Consider the following 26,168-nt stretch of genomic DNA (forward strand, 5'->3'; position numbering starts at 1 on the left):
CTCTAATATTAACCTGGTAGATTTTGCACTCCCCTGTCTATGGTTATATTCAACACAGCCTCTAGGTGGCAGCATATTGTTGTTTCTCCAAGAACACAATCTATTTTGGCGAAGTAGAAGTAGAGTTCTATCACGTGACCGGTGCTTCAACGTGCTTCCAGTGTGTCTGAAAACACCTGAGGTCCGGACAGAAAACTGAGCTAAACAATGTCCTTTGATGATCTGTTGACAAGTCTTCAGGACTGTGTGATCACCGAGGACCAGCCACAGGAACCTGTCAGCCACACCCTCACACTCTTCTGTGGTAAACTGTCTGAATCCTCCAGGTTGGATGATTTAAATCTCCCCTTTTCCTGTAAACACAGTGTATGAAACCTGTTCCTACAGTTTATGTGAGTAATACTGGTTTTCATGTCTAGGAGCAGTGTGAAGAGATGCAAAGAGCGGTGTTTAGAGGAGGCTGTGCAGCTGCTGAGGCGCATATCACACACACAGCTTCTGGGTTTGGAGGACAGGCATCTCCTGCTGCTTGTCAAACTCCTCATCTCTCTGCAGCTGCAGATGGTCAATATATCTACAGCATGTCGTAAAGCAGACCAGGTCAGCCTCACACTATATCTTTCCACAGTTTAAATTAATATTTGTATAAAAATGTCATCTCATTGAGGCCTGTTAACTTCTCAGATGTTGCAGCATTTGGCAAAGGTGAACCACCAATTGGTTTTCAGGGAAATCCAACAGTGTTTGCACCCCATGATCCATACTGACCAGGTATACCGCTCACTTTACACAACTGCCCAGATTTCTGCATCAACGTACTGAAAATGCTTACCTATCTCGTCTCTTTTTCCAGATATTATCACTGGAGGATCTGCAGAGAGGTTGGTGTCACCGTAGAATAAATGTTTGTCTCAGATTTTATATGTTTGTTTGTTTTTTTCTCACATTGCTGCTTCTGTCTTTTTAAAGTCTGTATGTTCCTGGAAGACAGCAGTGTTGGTCGAGAGGTGTGGCGAGAGTCATATCTGTCTTTGCTGGATAAAGTGGCAGAGTTATTCCCTATTGTACTGCAACAAGACTCCCTAAGAGATGGACCACTGTGTTACATTACTGTGAAGGTAAGTCCTCAATCAAAAGTGTCACATAAATAAAAGTGTTGAAGTAGCAGTAAAATTTACTGTATTATGCCGTATTATGTTTATGTCAGTAAAAAAAAATACATGCACAGTACTATGCAAAATATTAGATCACTATTAGGGTTAAAGTTCTAATGATTAGTGTTTACGTTTGTCATTGTCTGTATCACAATTTATACAAGTGGAATATACATGGATTTGTAAACAGCATTTTAGGAAAAATAGGAATATAATAGAAGCTATATGGGATCAACTAGACAGAGAAAATAATAATAATAAAAGAATAAAAGAAGTGTAAAGGAAAAACTGTGGGACATTTTGAAGGAATCTTGGAATATTACATTGAGATTATTTAAGAAAACTTCCGGATAGTCGACCCAACAGAGTTCAAGAAGGTCTAAATCTAAATAGATGTTACAATATGTAAAAGCTTTTATCTACATTGCAAACTTAGATCTGATTTGTGTGTGTGTTTTTTAAAACTGTGCATATATCCTACATTTTGTTGTATCTTAGAAATAAAGATCCAAGCTCAGTACAACCCTGCTAAAACAACAAAACTAAATATTTGCAGAAGAAAATAGGAGTAGAAAACCTGTAAAATGGAAATCCAATTATGTAAAACCAGTACTTACTTTCTACCACTGGACCTAAAGACATATGATCTCCACAGGTGTGTCTGCAGATCTTTCAGCTGTTATCCACTGAAGTATCTTCTGTAGTTTGGGAGAAGAAGGATGGGAGCAGAGCAGCTCAAAACATCTTGCAGGCTCTCATGGACATCGTACTCGGACAGGTCTGTTGAAGTTATACCTGGAGATGGTTCGTCCCTTAGTTACTGTGCTTTAACTCAGTCTGTTCGATGCTTCAGTGCTGCAACAGGGACGCTCGTCTGCTGGCAGGCACCGCTGTGGCCATGCTGTTGAACACTGCATCAGAACACAGAGCAGGAGCAGCAGGAGCAGGAGCAGGAGCAGCAGCAGCGTGGAATCTGCTCCAGGTCTCCCACTCAGGTCTGTCACACAGGTATCATGTTATTAAAAATGTCAGGATGTTTTGCCTGATCTTTAAGCTTTTTTGTTTATTCCAGTTTCGTTTCTTTCATGCTCAAGTAGTTTTATTTTTGTTTTGAAGAACTGACTAGGTTTAGTTGAGTTATGCAGCTTGGTTTTTCAGGTGTAATGAAGAAACCCTTGATTTTCAGAAGCTTAAAAAATAACTATGCAAAACAACTATTTATTAAAAACTAGCCTGTTATTGTTTCAGTCTCAAACATATGTGGAAGTACTATAGCAACCCCTGTGTCAAGGGGGAAGAAAAACAACACAGATTTTACCTCTGATTCCATTCTGTCTTATTTACCATGTTTCTGAAAGCTGTTTTTTAATTATTATTTTTTTTAGTTAAGTGACTTTTTCCCCTTCTTCATTTTAGCTGTTGTTTATGGCAGTAAGCCTTAAAGACTGAGAACTATCCGTGTGGCAACTTCCAAAAGCATTTTTCTCAACATTCAACCTTCCCCAATTTATTTATATTATCCTCTGCGCTCTGTATTTTTGTGGTATTCTCATGTACTTTATTTACTAATTTCATGTTGATTTTAAGGTTATTATATCAGAAGATCAGAGTATATATGTATTTAGGTAAAATGTGGTTTGTCAGCTTTTCAGTGTTATCAGATATGACCCATTTGGGCGCTCAGAGGTTCTGTAGTAAACGTGGAAACACAGACATCTTCTGCAACATTGATTCACCAATAAAACCCATATAGTTTGACAAATTACACTGGTTTTAGACACTTGTTTTTACATTCAGTTAATTACATGTTTTGTTGAAAAACTCACTTTTTTCAGTTTTCTCTACTCTAATTTTACTTTCATGATAAGTAATTTAAATATAGGAAAATACCTACTACTGAAAATGCAGAGGATAATGTTATGATAAATAGTGATAAATCACTTAGGAAAGGTTAAATTAATTTGGACATTGCCACAAAAATAGTTCTTGGTCTTTACAGGTTACCTGTATTGATAGGAGTAGTGGTTCAGAAGTAATTTAACATTTTAAATCAGTTTTGGTCACTGGCCTTAAAGCAGTGGTTCCCAACGTTTTTTGGCTCGTGACCCCATTTTAACATCACAAATTTCTGGCGACCCCAGACATTCAAAACGGAGAAATTTTTTTTGCTAAAATCCATTTGTTTTGATCATGGAATAGTTTGCTAAACTATATTGCAAATAAATGTTAATTTTAGATGACATTTAGGCTATAAAATGTATATTATTATGGATGGAGATAGAAGATCCAGGTGTAGATTACTGCACAAAGTGAGAATTTTGTTTTCCTTGGTCAGGATATGTACAGTCAGTCCATCTTGGATTTATAAGGATGACAATTAATACTGAACAAACAATAACTCAAACTATGAATTATGAAAGAGCTGCAGCATCTGAAACTGACCACAATGAACATTTGAAAGATAAACAGTACCACAGTGCTTCAGCTTCAGAGTTTGTCATGTCTTTTATGTATTGGGATTGTCTCTCTCAACTCACCATGTAGTTTTTATTAATACGTTGGTGTTTTTTTTGTTTTGTTTTTTTTGTTTGTTTTTTATCTTTTATCAATTACTAGAAATTCCAGGCGACCCCATGTGGGGTCCTGACCCCAAGGTTGAAAAACACTGCCTTAAAGGGTCTTAAACTCTTGCTTGTTCACAGCAATAATTCTGCATGATGTATTTTTATGGAGCAAAATTATATTTTGTATTAAATCCAGATATTGCTGTGAGCACTAAAGATTTTACAGTTGAGTGTGAAATGTTTTAGTTTCTTGACAGATGTCCTGTTGTTTTCCAGGGTCGTGGCTGCTGGCTGTGGGTGTTCTCCAGGTGCAGTGCAGCTCCTCCAGAAAGGACGGCGTGGACCGGCTGGCTGTGACCAGGGGCCTCCTGACCTGCTGCCGACCTCACATCTTACTCAGTTCACATGATGATGCCACAGAGGTAAATCCACTTGATTCATGCAAAATATGTTTTTATGTTTTGGTGCGCTACAGTGTCATTAATCGCTGTTTCCTGTGTTCAGATGTGTTTGCTCCTGGACGGTTTGTTTCCTCTTGTTTATGGTTTATGTGAGGAGAAGCTGAACTGTCAGTACTTTGCATTTGAAGGTGAGTAATGTCCATCTCGGCTATTCATGTTTAAATAGCACATGCATCACTTCAAATATGACATGTTCCTGCAGTGTTAACGCTATGGCTGAAGAAAGTTAAAGAATGTCTGGCTGATATCTGGAAGACGGCAGGTGTCCGCCTTCTGCCTGACAACAGCAGCCTGCAACAGCAGCTCATTCACATCATCTGGACTAATGCTGACAGCCCAGTGAGTCTAACTTATTCTGTCATAATTCAAACCAAAAACATATTTATTAAAAGAACGCAAATGAAATGTGGAAACGCACAGTGAAACAATGCACCATAACAATCTGAAAATGTGCTATCACAATACAGTTGGTGGGAGAATGAAACCTTTCAAAATTAGTCAGATTTCCACCTAAAAGACAACATATTACCATCAAGTTTTTTAAGACATACTATTCAACATGGTGTTTTATTAAATTTGGTTTGTAGATGTTACATTCTTATTTTATCGTCATTATTCTTTTATTGTTTTGATGTTTTATGTTTTGTCTGTGAAATGCGCTAATGTTTATGAAACACACTCTTCATATAAAGTGTAACTGATTGGGTGACATCTGTGTGTGTATGAAATGGCAGGTGGAAGGTGTGTCAGAATTAGTTCGGAGCGCCTTTGCTCTGTTCCTGGACATCTACCAGATGGACTGTGAGCAGTGCGGTGACACAGAGAAGACTCTTTATTGTACTTTGCTTCAGAGAATAATCAAATTGCCGTGGGAAACCAAAGCCAAGTATCATCACCTCTGTGCTCTGCTCCCATATTTGGGTACTGACAGGGTGAGAATTTACATTCTTACAATTTAACAGTGTAGTAGAGTGAAAAGTGATGATTCTGATTGTCTTTTCTTCAATCAATAAGGTGCTGGATCACTATCCTGAAATATCCGATCATCTCCTGAAGTGTTTGTCAACCAATCACCTGTCTCCATGTGGATCAGAGCTGTACAAGTGTCTGATCCAGCAGCAGAAGCGAGAACTGGGTGATTCGCTCAGTGAGGTGCATCTTGCTGATCACTGGACAAGGCGTTGGCGGTCTGTCCTCCTTGAGGCGTTGACTTCTGATATGGCTCTTCTACAAAACAACAGCTCAACACACTTGCTGCCCTGCACCTTTCAAGTGTTTCCTTCTGCTGTGGAGCCTCTGCTCACCCCTCTGGATCCAGGTCATCCTGGACACCTCCACGCCTGGGCCTGCATCATGAGCTCCTACAGAGCCACAACCGGATCCTCTCCCTGGGCTATGCAGGGCAGCTCAGGTCTTGAAATCCTCAGTCTAGCACTAGAATCTGCAGATGATAAAGTCCGTCTCGCTGCGTTCAGCCTCCTCTGCTGCAGCCCAAAGACCAAAGAGGCTCCAACCCAAGAGGAGTTGTCGATAATAAGGAACTTTATACCTCAGAACTTAAATTGTGAGTCGTCGCCTTTTCGCCAGCATTTTCAGGCAGGAGTGAAGAGATTCCTGGTTCGTATCAGAGATAGCTGCTTATCCTTTGTCAAAGGACAAAAGAGCAAAAAGAAAGGAGATGCTGCCCACTCACAGCAGGCAGAGGACACACTGGACCAGGGAATAGGTGAGATGATTCAATGAGAAAAATTTTTACAAAAATGAAAATATCAACAGATGAGGATGACAGATAACTCTTAGATTAAGAGGTAAACATACCCTTTGTTTTATCACTCTCATTAGAAACATTTTCTTACTTTTTTTTTCTAGGTTTTGTGGAGTGGTTGGCTCAGCTTCCATACTGTTATCTGGCACCAGGACACAGCTATCAAAGGAAGAAGACTGCATTGCTGTTGCTGTCTGCAGTGTTAGAAACCTGCACAGACACCTGGAGCCCAGGCAAGAAGAAAGGACAACCTCCAGGTCAGTTTGAAAAGCCAGTGATTGAAAAAAATAGAAACTATACCCATATAGAGTCCTATTTGGCTTGTATTCCTTTTTGAAAAAAATAGAAAATATACCCATATACAGTATATGGTGCTTCTATTTGGTGCTATGTATCAATGGTTCCCAAACGTTTTTATCTGCTGCACCACTAGAAAGCAGTCACACAAGCTCAAATTCCCCTCAACTGGCTCACTACATTCCCCTAACATGGACTATGGATTATCTTTTCTGAGTCAATATAACACTATTTGTTTTGTAAAGTCAAATATTTACCCATAAACTACTATTTTACCTGTTTATTAATACATTTAGGCAATTTTTTAAAAAAATGTTAGCTTAGACATTAAAGTATATCTTTTTCAGCGTGCAATGTGAAATACTTTCATAGTTACATCACATTTAAGTAATTGTTTATACTTCTTTGCTAGATAACTAATCCTATGTTCTATTTACCTGCAGCAACATATGGTGTCAAAGGGTTTCAACTTTTTCATATTGTCATATATTGTCAGATCACTAATTATTGTGCATTTACTAAGGATCAACATAACACCAGATTGTAGTCCTATTTGGCTTTTATTCCTTTTTAATGAGTACTTGTGCATTATATTAGATTTTTAATTAATTTCTTGCTGTTACAACCCCATATCACTAGAGGATGTTGTAGAAGATGACAGTGTTTCCACGTTCACTATGGAGCCTCTGAACATGCAAATGGGTCATATTTGATGAACATGAAAAGCTAAACTATATTTTACACCAAGTATTTACATGGATTGATCGGATTAGTGGATCAGCAGGTATTAAACATTTAAAGATCAGTAGATGATTTTGATCACTGGTTGATGTTTGGGTCTTAATGGGTTAAACAGACAAAAGACACAGGTTATTTGCAGGGAGGAGGTGACTGGTTGAGAACCATTAGTATACCTTACACTTCTCATCTATCCATATTGTTGGTATTACTGTGGGTTCTTATGTTGATGAGCTCCACATGTCTTTTCTACAGTGAACATAGGGTGTCTTATTAATTATGCTCAACAAAAAGGACTGTGGGATTTCTTCTGCCGAACTAAACAGCTCATCCTCATCAGCTGTTTAGAGGATTCTACAAATGAGGTAGAGCAGACTTATCATGACTCTTATTTCTTTATTGTTACAGATCAACATAAAGATTGAAGGTTTAAGTCAGTATTTTTTTCTTCACAGATTCGGGAGCTTTCAGCAGGTTTGTTGTTGAGATTTTTCCCTCCAAGTTTTCCAGATGATGTCGCTGCTGTGCTGCTCATGCGAACCAAACAACTCCTGTGCAGTCCCCGGGTGCAGGAGGCTCAGATGGGAGCTGTGATGATGAAGGTGCTCTTTCTGAAGTAAGCCCTGCCTCCTCATATCCTCACATAAACATATGCCTACTTCCAATGTGATTGATATGTGGTTATCATTTGTTTTACCTTTAGATCACAAGACCTGTCTGAGGGCAGCAGACTGGATGGTAACATGACTGTCAGCAATGGAACTAAAACCAAAGCCTTCAACTTTGTCAGATTTCTGGTGAAAGAATTAGAGGAGCATTACTTAACAGCCAAAGCCGACATGATGCTGGCTGCCAGGACCAAGCCGATACATGGTGAGACTGTAGGCAATGACATGTTCCATCATCTCTGAGGATCCCTAGTAAAAGCTCTTAGTCTTTAAACTTAATGTTCCAGGTATTCTAAGTGCTCTTCAGAGGTGTTTGCTGGAGTCACCCAGCTGCATCTGCGATGACCTTGACCCCAGTCTGACCTGTGACGTACTGATCCTGCTGGAGAACATCTCTCTGCTTCTTCTGGGTGTGTTGTATGGAGACCAGGACATTTGTGCCACAGAGCAAGGTAATGGAGCATTTACAGCTGTGCAATATGACCAAAGTCTCGTCTCCTGGCATCGGTAATTTCATACCTAAATGACCATCAATACTACGGGATGGCACATTGTCTGTGATTGATCAACAAAACACTTATTTACAGAGTCCCCCAATGTTAATGGACAAAAAACGATGAAAAACAACATCCATGACATAATACAAAAAAACATTCCTCATCATCCAATATACAGTCGTGGAAAAAATTATTAGACCACCCTTGTTTTCTTCAGTTTCTTGTTCATTCTAATGCCTGGTACAACTAGAGATGCATTTGTTTAGATAAATATAATGATAATAACAAAAATAGCTCATAAGAGTTTAATTTCAGAGCTGTTATCTGGCCAATTTCCATGGTTTCTTAATAATAACCAAAATCACTTCAGTTCTTACATCAATATCTATGGCATTGTACTGCCAAAAACAGTGCTTTTAGGCATTCATGTTTTCTTTTCTGTCTGTTTTAGTCACATGATATACACAGGAGTTAGCACGTGATTGCATAACCATTGTTTTTGATGGCTTTTGATGGTCTAATAATTTTTTCCACAACTGTACATCACCAAAAAAGAAGTGAAAACTACAAATACAGTCAAACCCAAATGGTTACAATATCAATACCATTGCAAAAATGTATCTATTAGTCTGTTACCCTAGTCCATAACAAATTCCTTCTCTGATGTTAAAAAGCCAGGTTTAAGTTTAACAGCGTGATATGTGAGGGAAGGTCATTCCATAACAAATGACCAGTTTAATAATAGGAACTTTTGGTCCAATTATTCATTTGATTAATTAGACAGAAACACACACTGTCCCTGGTCTTATATTTATGGTGAGTGTGGATCAATGTTATTTGAAAGCACTAGTGAGGAGCAAACCCATAATAATATTGTACATGTCATGTAACTTCTGTTCTACTCTGAACTACACTGGCAGCAGTCGACCCCTTCTGAATTCATCAGTACTAGCATGGGTTTGAGGGGATGCATTTAACTGATACTTAATAATATTATTTTGCATCACAATTTATATAAAGTACTTGACATGAATATTTTTGTCCATTTTAGTTTGTAAAAAAGGTAAAAATATTGAAAACGCTTCACATACAAATTAAAAATATACTTCAGACCTGAAAATCTGGTCAAAAATATCAAAACCAAACATATAATACCCTTTTAATAACAGAACTGTTCAAAAAATAAATGAATACTGTAAAACAAATAGAAACATGGAATACTAATTAACTGTGGCAGCAAAATGAAGTTCATGATAAATTGTATAAAATAAGCAAAAAAACTTCCTGTACCTATATAGAAGAATGTAAGTGTTGTCAAATGTGTGTAAAAAATAGTGTGAATTGTGAAATTATATATGTGTTTATACTGGATGGTCAAGTCACACAGCTCAAGTAACAGCATAAAAGATCTTCAGTCACCATCTGCAGGTGGATTTAAAGGGCTCTCTTCTGTCTTAGATGCGCCCCCTTCTTTTTGTGATATGGGCAATGCCATCACCTCTCTGATTACCCAAGCATCTGGAGGAAGCCAAGGCGACACAGAGTGTGTGCTTCTGTCTGAAGAACACAGCCTCGTTCTCACCTGCTGCTGGGTCTCCCTCAAGGTGAACAGAAATTCATGTAATTTTCCAATTTGTCATGTCTGAGGTAAGACTTTTTGATTTTAATTGTGTTTTTTTTTTCTTATTAGGAAACAGGAATATTTTTAGGTTCTCTGGTGGAGCAAATTCTCACCAAATCCAAACCCAACAAGTGCCCTCTAACAAAAGCAGATCTAATAAGAGCATCGAAAGTATTTAAGAATATTCTTCTCAAATGTCGTCACTGGGTATGTTTTACAAATACACCTAAAGATTGTGTTCATCTGAAGTAATTTCCCTACTGAAACACACATTTGTCTTCACCAGGGGGCAGTAGAGGGATGCTGTGCTGGCTTCACCAGGTTTTGTGCCTCTCTACTGAGCACCAATGATCCAGAGATCAGGAATATCCCAGCCAACATGCTCAAACAAGTGAGTTATTATGCCCCGTGATGATCAATGCTGTAAATATACTGTAGATGCCTGAATGTTGTACTACAGTTATATTTTATGTCTGATTTCCTAAGGGGCTGCAGGTCATCCAATCCCCTAGCTCCACTTCTGTCACCCGGCGGGCTGCAGGGTTACCAATGCTCATCCTGTGTATACTTTCAGCAGAGCAGGCCAGTAAGGCACGTCCACTGTTAGCCCACAGTATGCAAACGTTACTGGAGACCGCCAGCACCCCTCTGCCTGAGAACTGGGATCAAACACTGGACCTCCCACAGGTTCACAGACACACAAACAGGAATGAACCAATTATTTTGTAGGGCCACAATTACAGACAGTGGTCACATAGTTGTGGTCTGTTTGTAACTTTGCACTTTTTTCATAACACCCTGCTTTCCTTGTCAGGTGTGTGCGGTTCACACTCTGCAGGCCCTCGTCCGTGGCACCGGTCTAGGTGTCGCTGTCCTTCAGTTTGCTCCTGCTGTTGCCATATTGTCCCTCACTCTGCTCACTTCTTCCTGCTGGGCCATGAGAAACGCTGCTCTGCAACTTTACAGTAAGACACAAGCACATTGAGAGCTTTATTTGATTTCTATGTATTCATAAGATGAGGTTTTGTAGTAAGACCCCCACATGATGCAAAACATCTGTTTCCAGGTTCTTTGAGCTCTCGAATACTCGGCCAGTGGCCTAGCAGTGAGGAGGGTGGCCCCGCGCAGCATGGCATGTCCCCTGCTGCCTTTTTCTTCCACTATCCTGCCCTCCAGCCCTTCCTTCTGAGAGAGTTCAGGCGGGCAGCACAGGTTCTTCAGGGTCCATCTAGTGAGGCCCGGCTTCACCTCCAGCCCTCCCTCTACCCAATTCTTACTCTGTTAGCCCAACTCCAGCCTGGTGTCCAAGACTCAACAGAGTGAGTGTTGTTTATTTTACATGAGAACGTTCAACTTACCACTTGAAAGCATAGAGGTTTTTAATCCATCAAAATGTTAGACAGGCTTTAGAATAGCTAAGAAACCAACTATTTGTTTCTGTACACAAATGTAATTTATGTACAATGCTGTGCAAAAGCCTGAGGCCACCTTTAGCTCTGTTGTTTTTTCAGGGTTGAAATGAGCATACATATTTATTTCTTATTCTTTGTTCTGTAGATACAACAAGAAAATATGGGAAATATGTGCATAGCCTGAAAAGACACACAAAAAAAACCCTCAAGTAAATGGTTCTAAGGGTTAAAGTTACAATTTAGTGTGACCCCTGAACCCATGATAAGAAGCAGCACAAACAGTTTGAAACATCTGACTTGTGTTGAATGAAATCTGGTGTAAAACATCAGAAAATGAATGCGCTAAATTTCGTATTGTCTGAACAAAAGGGTTAAAGACATGTTAAGTGCAAATGGAGGTTACACTAACTGACCTCTTCAGTTTATAGAAGCTGTTTTTCCCCTGAAACTTTTGTTCTTACTGCTGTACACACTTGACATCTAGATTGTATCTTAATGCAGACTGAGAAATACATATGTGTGGTCATTAGAACATTACTAGACTAACAAACCTGATGATAGTGTAGGACTTTTGTACAGAACAGTACATAGACTGAATTTCATGAAATGAATCTTGTCAATATTTACAGACTGTACATGAAATGAATGAGAAATTCAAACAATTTCATGTATACACTCTATGGGCAAAAATTTTGGGACATGATAAAAATATTACCATGTCATTACCATGTCAGATGTTTTCAATAATTATAATGATAAATGTCAAATCAATTTATTTTACTTTTAAAGGATGATCTTTCTTCCTAAGTGAGAGTTTAAGAAACCAGATGGTTACTTGTGGTTTAACATGATTATTTATGTTCAGAACATGACAAATGTTTCAGAAATCTAGAGGTAGAACATTTAAAATAACTATACTGATTTTAAAAAAAAATCAATTGAGTAAAATCAAGTAAAATTTTAAGTATTTAGCATAGACGGCAATGTAAACAAAATTAACCCTATAGACACAATAAAAATATTTATTGCAATATAAAATTATTAATCAATTAAAATAATTGAATGAAATTCCTGAATTTAAAGTGCCACAATACTTATGTCTACATAGTGTATGTCTAGAACATGTGGAACATATTTTTGATATTTGTACATTTGTAATTTTTTTCTCGGGTGTTCTGAATGTACTTGCGTTCTAAATATATATCCTCATATGTCCAGAGGGTGTATGCAGCATGCTGTATACTTTATATGGCAACATGACTCATGATGTTACAGCCTATATTTCATCACATTTCTGTATGGCTGGTGTAGAAAATGAAAATCTCGAAACTCATCATGATAGTCATTAATTTTGCATAATTTTACTGCATTTTTTTGAGAAATTGGTGTGCTTTGTTTTTCTGTTTCAGAACACTGACAGACTTCCTGCCACCTTTACTCCAGCTCTCTGCTAGTCCCATTTACAGTGTCAGAGTAATGGCTTCTAGGGCTTTGGTTGCCATGACTCCCACCTCAGAGTACATGAACATCCTCATCAAACTGATGGCTCAGGTCCCAGGGCCACAGGAGAGCTGTTGTCATAACCGGCTCCATGGACAGCTGCTGCAGATCAAAGCTCTTCTAGACAGAGCTCTGTGTGATGACAGGTAAGGCTTAAAAGACACGTTTTATTATTCATGACAGGTTTTCAGACTTTGAAATCCTGGCGTTTGTCTCTGTAGTGCCCCTCCGGCTGACCTTTGCGAGGTTCTAAGTAAGGTAGAAGCCTCAATGTGGTTGGCGACTGAAGCTCAGCGCTGCCCCCTGGTGAGAGCAGCCTACATTGACGTGGTAGAGTCTCTTAGAAGATTCTGCGGTGACACGTTCCTCTCAGAGCTCAGCAACACATTAACTCATGAACTCCAAATGCCTCAACAAGGGCTTCAGGTGTGTAACACAGTGACACCACCCACAGATGTACAGCAGACTTTGTTTTTAAGCCTTTGTATTTGTCACCTCTACAGATTGGTTTGTCATCCTTCCATGAAAGAGCCATCCAGTTTCTATGTGCAGACTTACATTGGGCAGGTCAAATCTGGGACAGTTTTTCTGCATTGAGTCCTGATTTGAAACTTACACTGGTTGCGTGGGTGGTGGATGGGTGGAGATCCCAGAAGACCGGCTTGAAAGGGGTAATCCAGAGGGTTTTGCAGGTGAGACATGATCTACTCCCTTGACTTCAGCACTGAAACAAACAGCTAAAAAAAACCTGTTGGACAACTTTCACAATAACAACTGTCTTAGAGCTCAACATGAGAAAACTGAGGAAACACAGACAGGTTTAAACATAATATTTCCAGTCATGTCGGCAAATCTTCTCGTATATAAGGAAGACTGTGTATAAAGTGTTATATTCTGGAATTCAGAACAGTTAAGCATCCAGCTCATGATAACTTTCTTCAAAGCTGATGGAGGTTCAGTTTGACAAACCCTACATTTTGCTTAACAACCCAATCATGGCTTCTGCTCTCTCTATATCCTATTGAGGTAGTGACTTCTGATCATGTGGCTCTTATTTAGAAATGAAATGGGACTATAGCAGTTTGAGCTACTACTATTACTTAAAATCGATATTTCTTTATTTAAAACTATTATGCATTGCCTCCAAAGACTTGTAGGGCTTTATAATTTAAGGTAAATAGAATCTATTGCAACATGTATATATTTCTATCCATTCTGACCTGAGGTAAACAAGGTGCTTTGATTATTTAATGAAACGGTTCATTGCTGAGATTTAACACTAATGCTGTGCTGTAAATGTTATTTTACAAAACTGGAGTCTTTACATGAATTCATAATAAAAGCAGGATGCTTCCATTTTCATCAAAGCTGTCAGTTCATGGTCCGTTTCATTTCAAGGATTAAATGACCAATATATTTTGCTTTCTAGACACACCTGAAGGAGGCGTTATTGAGTCACTGTGTAGAATATCACAGGACTTACCTGGCAGCCCTGGTAGAGGTGATGACTGGCAGTGACTTCCCTTCAATGAAACATCCACCACAGTGTCCCAAACTGGAACAGATGGTTGTACTTGAATGTCTGGATTTGTTACTTGTGAATCTGGAGGAGCAAAGAGGTGGGCCAGAATTTCTGTCCTGGACTCTGTGTGCTGTCAGCATCCTGCTCCCCCATTGGTTAGAATCCAGGTTTTATAATTTCTTAACTGACAAACTGAATATTTTCTACCTGCAAATGTGATTTTTTTTATGTTTATCTTGATAAAATTAGTTTTCAGATTTCCATGATTAAGCGTTGGTTTGATATCTTGGAATGCCACCGGTCGCCTGATGCCCCAGAAGTGCTCAGAATGGCTTGTGCTGAGGCTCTGTGTGCTGCTGGAGTTCCTTTAATAAACCCCAGCCTGAGAGAACTTAACACTCAGCCAGCCATCAAGATCAGGTACTTAAAGTTATCAAGTATGATTTTCATTCAAATGATACACACTGATGTTTGTTCACTGGTGTTTTAATGTAGCGTAAAGTGTTAATATTTAATGTTTGTTGGACAGGCTGATCAACACAGGCCTTTACTTGCTGCAAGACCAAAACTTGCAGGTGAGGATGAAAGCAGCCTGTTTTGTCTCCATGCTGCACCATACCACAAGAGGAGGTCAAGGAAGTATATGCCTTATGCAGGTCAACAGAGCTATGCCTCTCCTGCTGGACCACATGCTGGAGGAGTGCTGGGACACCCCTGGTACACTAGAGGTGCTGCTGAGTCACCTGCAGCAGCCTGACCTCAGATCTGTGCAAACAGAAGCCTTAGAGATAGGGTGTGTCACCTAACTAAATCAATAAACTTGTCCAAACAGAGATACCTTGATTGAATGTTGTTTAACTGTAATTGTTTTGTTGTTCAGGTGCGGCAATTTGTATGAGCAGGATGAGGCCAATGTGTTTGCAGAGCCCTCAGTGATGTCTGCACAGGTGCTGCCTTATCTGCTGCAGATGGCTGACAGCTACTCTAAATCCTCTGCCTTGGCAAAGCGCCTGAGTGCCTGGGCAGAGGAGAACACTCCACAGGTGTTAGATGGCCTTGCAGTCTGTCAAGAGCTGCTGTCAGGTAGTATTATCTTTTTTCAGAATGGGATTCATGTAAGCTGTTTAATAAGCTGCTGTGTATTCACAGTGTTACAAAGTGGGTTTTTTTCTCCTTAGGTGAGCTGCTGACCTGGGTGTCTTTGCTCATGCACCCCCGTTTCCACAGCACCCTGTGTGGTCTGTTCGCTAGGGCAGCCTTCCTGCTACGACTGTTGAAAACATCTGATGATATGCAACACCTTTGTGATCCCTCAAGTTTTCACAACAGTGTACAGGACATTTGTGCTCAGTTCAGTCAGAATGGTGTCCACTTTCCATCTGCTTTAACACCCGCTGTGGCTGGAGATCTGTCACTGTGGCACAACTGAGGAGCTTACATGGCATACACTCATTGAGCTCATGGTGCACAGGATAAAGTTACCTGCGGATATTTCAGGAATGCTTATGACATCCGCAGTACATATACAGTCATAGTTTTGAATGAGTGATGCAACTGCTGATGCTGCAGTACATCAGCACTTGGCAGGCTGGATAAGTTATGCAAGGGTTCAGTGGCTGCAGCCTGTTGTATCCATCATCACATTACTCCTACAGTGAACAGACCCTTGATAAAAACACCCACATTAGCAACAACAACAGATCTGTCTTTATGCTACCTTTTATTGCAAAAGGAAGGTTTTGTCCAGTTATTTTCATAGGATTTTTATTAACATTTACCAGCAACAATAGCAGTAGGGCTCAGACTGATGCAGTGATGTAATGCAACAACATCTGGGGAAATTGTCTGCTCTGTGCCCAGCAGGGAATATAGTGTATGGTTTAATGCTCCATTAGAGGTCTTCTGCCTGGATAAGTGTCCATTTTCCACAACCACATGAGGGCTAAGGATGATTGACTGGATCTGATTGAGAGCTGGTTGTTGCTCCGCAACCAACCACACACTAGCGCAGGCTTACATCATCAGATAGCCCACTGGTTTTATTTGAGAGTGGAGGCTCTCTGTATTAGACACACATTGGCATCAAACAGTCAATGTCGTGTTCAGTGACCTTTTTCATAACTATTTTGGTCATTGGACATTGGTCATTGGAAAACGTGATAGATCAGAGTATGGGAGCAGTGCTTCATCACCAAAGATTTTTATTCCTTGGATTTCTATATGTTTGTATGGAAAATACTTACTCTAACTGTAAACTGCAGAGTCTGTTTCAGGTTTCCATTTTCTATACACCATTGTACCTTTGAGTACCTATATTATGTAATGTCTATGACATCAATCCTGTCTTACTGGTCTGTACTTGAATCTTATGCAACATATGTCCACATTATAAATGCCAAAATTAACACCCGGACTATCCATCCCCAGGAGATTAGTATCACAGCTTGATGTAAGTCTTGTTAAGAATGTGAAAAACATAGATTTTAAATGAAGATACTAATGAAAAGTGTAGAGCAGACATTTTATACATCTTTCTGGACAAAACATGACTTAAGTGTTCACTAAAAGTGTGAGCCTCAAAATATTATTATTGACACTGATGATGTGGATTTTGTAATAATTTTAATAAATAATAATAAAAAATTACAATAAACAGTTTGACATTGGTATGATTCAAATAAGACAAAGGATCACGTCAAAGTTTAAATGTGACACCTAGAATGCGACCTGAGTCCTTGACAGATTTTTTTGTGGTCTCAAAACAAAGACAGACTGTGCTGTCTATGAAAACAAAGAAGAATTTCCAGCAGTGTAAAGAACTGCAAAATGACCACATGACTCAATAAACGTCTTTGCTTTTGTTACTTTGAAAGCAGAGTCTCTAGGTTTCCTGCTATTTAAATGATTACCTATGGCAACAGGAACCAAGGCCAAGTAGGCACAACAGCTTCCATTAGGTGTGTGTTTGTGTTCAAGCAGGAAAATGTCTGTTTGCATCACTCGAGGCTTGACTGTTGTGTTTTTCCACTGTTTTACATGTTGATTACAAGGCAGGAAAATGGTACACTGTTGCCCATAAATTTGGAGTAAAATGTTTTTACCTCTTCTCATGAAATGATCTTATTTATTCTTGATAAATAAAATGTAACTGGGACTCAGTATCTAGTCATTGCACATGGTCAAAGGTGATTACTGATGTATAAAATAAATAAAAAGAGGAATGTGAAAACAAAATTATCCCAACATTATGGGCAACATATTTTTAAATCCAAGAATTACACTGAAGAAAAGAACTGCATTTATTATTGCTGCTGAATTTAATAATTACATATTTTAATATGTGTATATGTATAAAAAATTAAAAAAAAAAAAAAAAAAAAAAGACTATTGCTTTTGCCTCACAGCTATGACCGTGAAGAACACATGGCAAACACAGCCAAGGACATAGGACACTGATATGTGAAGACCATAATACCATAGAAAAATGCGGATGTCATCTTCTAATCTTAACCTTGGTGTGCCAACAATTGTTTTGTGTCTTGTATCTAAGTTTTAAAGTAACTGCTTTTTCTCAGCCATCACTGAATGTACAAGATAAGTAGAAGGCAAGATAAGAACAGGCAAAAACATCTAGTAAACATACGTCAAATCTGGTCCTGAGCTAAGAGTCACTCTCAGTCAGTCACATAAGTGCAGTTCAGGTATTATCTGGGTTCAGCCATTTGGTTTGGTCCCACCCAGTGGATGCTGGCAGAGGCTCCTGCCCCCCATGGATGTACTTCTGAATGAACTGTGTGGCAGAGAGAAACAGACAGATGCTGTGTGTTTGCACTAGTAATTGCCTGAAAACTGGCTGAGCTTTGAAAAGTGGCTTTAGTGCACACAGACTGAGTCATGAGTTGGCTGCTCTCTACCAGTCAGCCAACAATGACAGGGCCTCTGTGCTCTGGGTATACAGCCCCCCTACACACACACACACACACACACACACACACACACACACACACACACACACACACACACACACACACCTCTGCAGACAATGACCCAGGCAAACAGGAAAAGCACATGTGCTGCACCAAAGCAGATGCACCAGCTCTTCCATATGGATAAGACTGTGGATGGGGATTATAAATGGAAACCGTGGCTCAGAGTGTTTGAAGTGAAAAGGGAAAACGGATCAACTATTTTTAGACAACCACCAAAAATGACATCCGTATGGAAATTATTCTTGGATGGGAAGATGGAAAAGTAAAAAGTTGAAGAACATAAGCCAGCAGTCTTTCCTTTTTCACAGTAGAAATCAGATGTGAAACTATCTAATAAACAGTGGCCCTCTTCTTGCGTTTCTGTTTGACAGTGTGTTTATTCTTGCAGGGCTGCATGCCATCCTTAGTTGCCAGAGTATTCGTCAGCTGATGCTGTTTTCCGTCTGAACGTGGGGAGGCTCTAGGACCTGGAGGTTTGTTCTGCAAAGATCTGCTCCTCCTCCACCTCCTCCTCCTCCTCCCACTGAAGGCTGTTTACCAAGAAAGCTGAGCTCCTCTCTCTCAAAAACAAGGGCTGGGACTGACGGCAGGAGCAGTGTGTCTGATCCATTCAGCACAGGCTCTTCGTCCATTTTAGCCATTTCTTGTTGTGTATTTGTAGTTTTCTGTTGTAGCAGTAAAAGCACATCTGTGCACCATGTTGTCGGTGTATTCAACCCGTCAGCTCTGCAAAATGTTTTTCTCTCTGCACATTGTTTTCCTGAGCGTGGCGTTTGTGGACAGCAGTGCACCCAATGAGAATCAAAAAGGTAAGGTTTCAAATATTCTTTTTCATTTATATTCGCTGATCTGTTTGAAAGCACAGAATATATAGTCTTATTGATTGAAATTCTAACACATGCTTACATTGGATGTTTTATCAGTTGTTTTGGCCGTCCAGTCATTGATGGTGAGGCTTTTTGTTGATGTTTTGTTGTGTTTTCCTGCAGACTGTATGAGATCTAATGGAGTGGAGTACAGAGGGGAACAACAGAGCTCCTCCTCAGGTCTGACCTGTCTAAACTGGACCAACTCTACAAAGGACTATGATATTATAAGCCATCCAGATTCACAAACAGGTAAACATGTTGCAGCTTTATTTTTGGAAACATCATTGCACTTTCCATTAAATTAGAGCTGTAACTATGATTCATCTGATGTTTTCTACTGTGCTGGAGTTGAGCTGGCAGCAGTTAGGACATTTCAAATGTCAGTGATGTTTTTAGACTAAACATGTTGCTACAGGAGGCACATTTTACAGACACAAACATTCCATATCATGTTTGCTGAGACGTTGACCCAGTGTTGAACAGATTGGAAACTGCTACATGACTTTGTAACTCGTCTTAATAAAACAGAAAGCAGTAAGAAAAACCAGGATATGCACAGTACATGTGTCATTTTTTATTTTACTGCACCACTGATTTGTCTGTTTACAGTGTTAAATGGCTTCTTCCACTCTGCAGCTGCTGTTTCCTTTCTTTGTGCTCATGGCAGCCTGTTCATTGTAGTGTGATGAAGTATTGTTAATGATTAATGAATCCAGTGGTTTACCCACACAGCAGAACAGACAGACAGACTAAGACGAGCCTATATTTCCATGAGGTGACAATAAACAAACGTGTATTTTTTATCGTTCCTCCTATAGGTGTGGGAGATCACAATTACTGCCGAAACCCAGACTCTTCTGAGAGGCCTTGGTGCTACATTGCTGGCCCAGATGGAGCAGTTCAGAGACAATTCTGCTCCATTGACACATGCAGAGGTAGGTTTATACATGGTGGGTGTGCATTCTAACAAAGAATTGTGGGAAAGACTTGCAAAGGATTTCACAAGGGTCAAAATGGGTGACCTGACCTGTTAAACTTAATAGTTAGTTAGTAATTAGTATAAGGAAACTTATCTTTCATATTGTTCTGTGAAACTTTTTGGACCACTTTTAATGTTGTCAGCAATTTCTCTCCTTGTATCTGTGAACGTCTCATTATTTTATAAAGCAGGTTCTGAGCAAAAAATGCAAATGTTCTAATTAGTTCACACAAAAGACAACACAAAAACAACTTAATGAGAGAGGATGGAGCCAAGTTTTAAACGAAATGGGTCAACCAAAAAGTTTTGGAAAGTTTCTCCATTCCGCTCGTTAGAGAATGATTATTAATGGTTTACTTTTCACAGATATGAATATTGTAGGTCAGTTGGTTAAGCTCCTCTGAGAAGTCTTATCTACTTTGGCCTTTGTTTCCTTCTGATTTCTGAAGCAAAGTCGAGACAATAACAAAGCCCTGCAGTCACATGTCAGAAACTAGTTTGAAAAAAGCCGTTGACCACACCCCAAACCTAAACTCATTGGCAGAGAGGAAAAGTCTTCCCCTTAGAGACGGCAGGTAATTGGCTGCTGCAATTTATGACTTCATGCCCTTTAACTCCAGCAGAGTTCGTAAACAGCAACTTCTATGGGGGAGAGTAGAAGAGCAGATGTTGACTTCCGCAGCTGAACCTTCCTGCCTCTTGAAACCAGACTCGAGTGTGCAGAGCCTGTTTATATGTGACGCATGTTACAAATTCATGTGCTTGCCACTCCTCTAACTGATTTTACCTTCTTAGAATTACACAAGAGCAGTGCCAGGGCTTTTCCCTGCTCTTTAGATGGTCTTTGGTCAGTGGTAATGTTATTGGACAAGCACTAAGTGGAAACCACACTGTCCAGATGAAGCACTTATAGTCAAGCTAAGCTTATGTAAAGTGCATTAATGCAACAAGCGTTTTCACCACTATACAATCAAATATATACAGTATAAGACACTAAAACACCATGGAGTCAAATAAATACTGAAAATAGTGAGTAAAGGATGACGACTAGTTGATGAATGTCTGAAGCAGCCCATGTTAAGAGATCTCCATGATATTGTTTTGGTCTAGAAGTGAAAAATAAATGTATTTCCTTTCAAAGCAGGAAAGTCAACTTTTAAAGGGCTCAACTAAAGCCATTGTTACAACAATCTTGAGTTTAACAATTGTATAATACACCATGATATTTTATAAGGAGAGGTATGGTCTAAGAGTAAAACACGAGTCGGAAACTGCCAGATAATAACAGTGTTAAGAGTACATGATTCACAAACCACATATGGTCAGTTTTAAAGTTGCAGGTATAGTAAGAGATGCTAATGGTAGAGAAAATAAAAGGAAAATAAAAGTGAAAGTGACTGTGTTAAAAATTGTGTACACCTGAATTTTACTTTAATGTGATTTAGCTTCTACTGACAGTTCATCAGCATTAACAGAACTTATAGCACGTTCACTAAAAGTCATTTAACATTTCTTTTGTGTCACTGTATGTTCAGAGGAAAGCTCTACTGTGGCACCAGAAGCTGAATCCCTCCACCCTACAGGAACTACCCCTTCCACAGAGAGTTTTCAGCCTGCCAAGAAAGTCGATGCACAGCCAGTAATGGGAATCAGCCAAAGAGTGCGGACATTACCCAAAAAGAAAAAAGACCTTGGCACGCTTGGTACGTTGTAGCCAGTGTGCAGACGGAATTCAATTTATGCTATTTGATCTTACCTGACCGTTCTTAGTTTGTAACATTGGATTTTTCTTTTCGGTCTCCAGGCTATGTCCTCGGCATATTCATGATGGCCATTATAATCATTCTTGGTGCAGGCATCACATTTGGCTACTTCTATAAGAGGTGAGTAACTTAATCACACCAAGAGGCAAACATATGATTATTAAGTATCTGTTCACTGACTTGGAAGAGGTACTATGTAGTAAAGCACAGGACAGAACATCAATAACAACATCCAGTTATCACAGATCACTGAAAATAGTGACTAAATGTCCTCATATGGTGTGTTTCTGTTCCCAAGATGTCATTATTACAGCATGTACATCTAAAAGTTGGTGCTGTAGAGCCCTGTTGTGCACTCTTGTTCCCTCTGGTACCTACAGTGCTGTTGAGAAGGCCAGTATGAATGTTAATAAATGTGTTAGCAGGCATGATCATGGTCTCTTGAGAAGAGGGCATCAGCTGTTGTGCATATTCCTGAAATATGCTCTCCTGTCCACTTGGATGTAAAGCAGCCATTTCAGATACCCTCATTACAATAACCACAAAATAAGACACTGAGGAAAATGGCAGGAAATGAAAAATCCTGCCATCTTATTTTACATTCTTGACAAAAAATAGAGTGTGGAGGAGGGGTTGTGTTGGCAAGAGAATTCTGCTCATTCGGCACAGTTATATAATAGACAAGAAGATGGCCCCAGTGTTGTGAAAGAGGGGACCCTGATCCCCTTTGGCAAGCTACAAAATGCCCTGACAGATCTGTGTGTGGATGGCAAATCTGATTAGCAGTGCCCGTGTCTTTGTTTTCTATTTTTAGTAGCCGATTATTATAGAGGAGGAGCAGCTGTTATGTCAGAGATGTAATACCTGCCCTCTGCTTACACTCGTATCACCTTCAGTAATGCAATAGAAGCATGGCTGGAAGTGCTGTCATGTCCACTTTTTCCAGAGTGTAACATGGTCCTCGCTGGCTGGAAACGACCAGTGTTCACAGTATACCCCCAGTGGGAAGGGCTCTCGACCAATCAGGAGGAGCAGTTACTGCACTGACATGGATGTGATCCAATGCAGACGTCTCATCTAGAAATATAACTATGATCCTCTGTAGTCGTGACCAAAGTGTCTGTAGAGAAGACCCACATTTCTCCATTCAGTCTTGTAATATACAATCTGTAAATATCATTCTGAAAAGCAAAAATATTCTCACATTCAAGAATTTCTGACAGGTGTGAAGAAGTGGAGGATGCACTGAATCGGAACAAAACTGTGATGTTTGAAATCAGAGCTGAACATAATGCTGTAATGAAGCAGGCAGGCTGAAAGCGGTGTTAGTTCATGAGCATATTCCTGTTTTTTGGCTCAAGATCAGTAGAAAGGAGGCCTCGTGCTGTTGGTCTTGGGCTAAATAAATGCCAGCCTGTCACTGCCGTTCCTTTCACCGTCTGTCCCCGGTCATTTCCACAGACCAGGCAGCTTTGTAATCTACGTACAATATGTTATCTGAAGTGTCTTATCGTGGAGTGTTTAGCTTGGGTGGCCCCTCAGAAAGCTGTGTTGCATATTATCGTCATACTAACAAAGCTGAAAGTTTACATAAGGCGGCACAGCAGTGGGTATTTTTATTCCCAAATGTAGTTAGCGCTTACTGCTGATGAGTGTAATAGTGACTGTATAATCCTCAAGTCAGAACTATAATAAAACATTTGTGTGGTTTCTTTTCCAGTGTAATCAGTCTCTCTTTTGTGTGTTTTCATGTAGGGGTCGAGACTTAAAGAAGCAGCATGAGCAGCGAGTTTACGAGCGCGAGATGCAAAGAATCACCCTCCCGCTGTCGGCTTTCTCCAACCCCACCTGTGAGCTGATAGACGAGAACACCATCGTCATTACAGCAGAGAACGAAACGACGCCCGTACAGGAGGGAATTGAGGGCGGGGACCCACTTATGGGCCAACAAGCCGGTACTCCTGGAGCATGAGTAGACACATAGTCCACAGATTGGACCTTAGATGCATTTTTAGTGGACCAAGAAACTCCCACCGTCCTTTTCTCCTTTGTGCGAGTAGGGAAGTGGTGTTCACTCCAAAGACTTGATCTGAATGCTGTCTTCTTTGTGTCCCTTTTCCTCAGTTGTTGTTTTTTTTTTTAACATATCTGATAACGGACACAGATGAAAACGTATTTCCTAACAACTAGACACAATTAAGGTAAACTGGTTGTTCAGGAGCATTTGTCACACAGTCTTTAATTTTCATGTTTGATAACTTTGATAGCTGAGGAAATGCGAATGGGCTGCCCTCCTTAACAGCATGAATATGCAGCGGATATTGACTTGTCAGTGTTTATAAAAATGTGTGATGAAACTGGTGTTTGACTGAGGGACAGCTCATATAATCTTTTGTTTTTTTACTGTTTCCATGTGAAGGTGCTCTCCACAGGAGGTGTGGTTACAGTATGAATATGTAACTGATTTTCACTTGTGTCGACGTAGAGGCTGTGCCGAAGGAAGACACAGACATGTATTTATAAAGACTGCTTTGTCTTGGAGACAAAATGGTGACACAGATGGTTATGTGTCCAAAAATAGTCATCCTCCTTTGAGACAGGATGGAGGGAACATGAGATAAAATAAGCCCACTGAAGACAACTCAGAAACTGCCTTAGCATGATTCTTCTGAATGTATTTGTATATCTTTTCTTAATTTTTCTGTGTACTCAACTGATGGGCCATTGCAGTTACAGAGCATGATGGCGTTTTTTTTTTTTTTTTTCGATATACGTGAAAGAGGACATGCCCTTTTCTTCCACAGGTTAAGGAGTGACAGGAAATCCAGTATGCTCTCGGGAGTCATGAGAGACAATAGTTAGTCCTCAGGACAAAAAGGCACTGCTGCAACACAGAGCAGATGGGATGAGGAAAAAAGGCAAACTGAGTCTGCTTTTTTTTCGGAGCTGAACAAAGCGTGTTGACGTGCTGAAGAAGCCCAGTGCTTAGATTAGATTCAGACATTTTGAGTTATGCACTTGATGCTTCAGGGTAGAGTCAGGAATGGAGTAGGATAGAAAGTCCAAAGTCTGGTGTTATTGATTCAAAAACATGAATGCATGCACTTGGTTACTTGCTGTAAGTGTGTATTCAGGGGCCATTTTTCACATCTTAAATACAACATTTAGAGACAAGAAGCCTGATGATCGACATCATTTAACATATAAGATTTTATTTTGCACCTCTTGTCAGTGAATTTGTTATCACTCCAGAACTTGTTTGTTCGTGTCACTGGCGATCTTCGGTTACTACTGCTCCATCGTTTTATGTGTCCATGTGCTGGATGTAATGATTTTCTCCATAGTAGCAACATGTTAATAATATTGTTCTTCACCATTTGAATTGTAGGTCTTGTGGTTGTATGAATGTCAGATTTTCACTGCTGAGACTGAAATAAAATTTTAAACACAAACCCCGTGACCGATGTAATTTTTTTAATCAATTTGCATTATAAGTTGATGTAATTATTTTCCCTGTACTATAGAAGAAAAGTGTTGGTCCAGGCAGAGGAGAATCAGCTATTTGTAATATCCATGATAGACTACAGCTATGTGGTTAGTAACATCCAATCATATCCACAGACCTTCACCACCCATAAATTCTATGTTGTATTTCATATTGTTGATACAAGGTATGACTGAATGAATGAGTTTATCACAAAGATGATCATCCTCATTAATTAACCGTGCAACCATTTACACTAAAAGCTCTTTTTTAAGCCAACTGTCTGACTCAAAAATACAAAAAGGTGTAGTAGAAATGTATGTATTCTTGAGAAATGTCCTGCCATTTGAAGTTGTGTAACATGTCGAACTGCTTGTGCCAGCTCCCTCTATTGGTGAATCTTGAACATCATCTTGGGATCCATCTGAGAAAATAGTTTGAGGAAACACTGTACAAATAGTGTTCCTACAAAAGAGGAAATAATCTACAAGTAGAACAAGGAAATATATAAATATTTCAAGTACGGGTTGCATGTCTAGAAGTTATTCAGTTATGGGAACAAACACAAAGCATACAGTATGAGAAGGAACACCAGTGAAATAAAACTGGAACCTCAACTTTACCTTATTCATAGTTTCCTCCTGCAGAAGGGACAAAAAATGGACAAATGCATGTGACATGTAAAACAGCATCTAAGAAAGAGCCTGAAAGCACTGAACATCTAGCAAATTAAGACAATTATGAATTATAATAAAATAATTTTAACTTCTAATTCCTAAATTTGATTTTGTACTTTACAAAAATGAAAATTCTTTGATTTCTTAAGCTTCAGTATTTTGATTAAAAAAATATTTTTGTAAGTACTAGCAGTGATTCTAGCAGCAT

At 39.5% G+C, this 26,168-nt stretch overlaps 2 protein-coding genes across 2 annotated transcripts; both read left to right on the plus strand.

Annotated features, from left to right (window-relative positions):
• The first annotated feature begins 136 nt into the window (after positions 1-136).
• On the plus strand, positions 137-17,019 carry LOC115426360 (thyroid adenoma-associated protein homolog). Its single transcript, XM_030144431.1, has 31 exons — positions 137-326; positions 420-600; positions 685-771; positions 854-881; positions 970-1,118; positions 1,810-1,932; positions 2,008-2,149; positions 3,995-4,140; positions 4,223-4,307; positions 4,382-4,518; positions 4,914-5,111; positions 5,194-5,905; positions 6,049-6,201; positions 7,235-7,344; positions 7,435-7,595; positions 7,683-7,852; positions 7,935-8,099; positions 9,603-9,748; positions 9,835-9,972; positions 10,052-10,156; positions 10,252-10,452; positions 10,580-10,730; positions 10,832-11,084; positions 12,587-12,823; positions 12,899-13,103; positions 13,181-13,369; positions 14,107-14,354; positions 14,449-14,619; positions 14,729-14,992; positions 15,080-15,282; positions 15,378-17,019. The coding sequence occupies exons 1-31, from the start codon at positions 208-210 to the stop codon at positions 15,626-15,628; spliced, it is 5,628 nt and encodes a 1,875-aa protein (XP_030000291.1). The 5' UTR covers positions 137-207; the 3' UTR covers positions 15,629-17,019.
• Positions 17,020-18,756: 1,737 nt separating this feature from the next.
• pik3ip1 (phosphoinositide-3-kinase interacting protein 1) lies at positions 18,757-25,251 on the plus strand. The gene is made up of 6 exons (XM_030144434.1): positions 18,757-18,997; positions 19,178-19,306; positions 19,876-19,992; positions 21,572-21,739; positions 21,841-21,919; positions 23,555-25,251. The coding sequence occupies exons 1-6, from the start codon at positions 18,886-18,888 to the stop codon at positions 23,769-23,771; spliced, it is 822 nt and encodes a 273-aa protein (XP_030000294.1). The 5' UTR covers positions 18,757-18,885; the 3' UTR covers positions 23,772-25,251.
• Positions 25,252-26,168: the final 917 nt, after the last annotated feature.

Source organism: Sphaeramia orbicularis, chromosome 9 (genome assembly GCF_902148855.1).
Source record: "Sphaeramia orbicularis chromosome 9, fSphaOr1.1, whole genome shotgun sequence".
NCBI classification, from domain to species: Eukaryota; Metazoa; Chordata; class Actinopteri; order Kurtiformes; family Apogonidae; genus Sphaeramia; species Sphaeramia orbicularis.

Excerpts from the sequence above, each read along its gene's own strand:
- LOC115426360 (XM_030144431.1), top strand. The coding sequence starts at position 208 with ATGTCCTTTGATGATCTGTTGACAAGTCTTCAGGACTGTGTGATCACC. Across the intron at positions 6,202-7,234 it reads GAAGAAAGGACAACCTCCAG|TGAACATAGGGTGTCTTATT; the intron begins GTCAGTTTGAAA and ends TCTTTTCTACAG. Across the intron at positions 15,283-15,377 it reads CTGTCAAGAGCTGCTGTCAG|GTGAGCTGCTGACCTGGGTG; the intron begins GTAGTATTATCT and ends TTTTCTCCTTAG.
- pik3ip1 (XM_030144434.1), top strand. The coding sequence starts at position 18,886 with ATGTTGTCGGTGTATTCAACCCGTCAGCTCTGCAAAATGTTTTTCTCT. Across the intron at positions 19,993-21,571 it reads CTCCATTGACACATGCAGAG|AGGAAAGCTCTACTGTGGCA; the intron begins GTAGGTTTATAC and ends CTGTATGTTCAG. Across the intron at positions 21,740-21,840 it reads AAAAGACCTTGGCACGCTTG|GCTATGTCCTCGGCATATTC; the intron begins GTACGTTGTAGC and ends TTCGGTCTCCAG.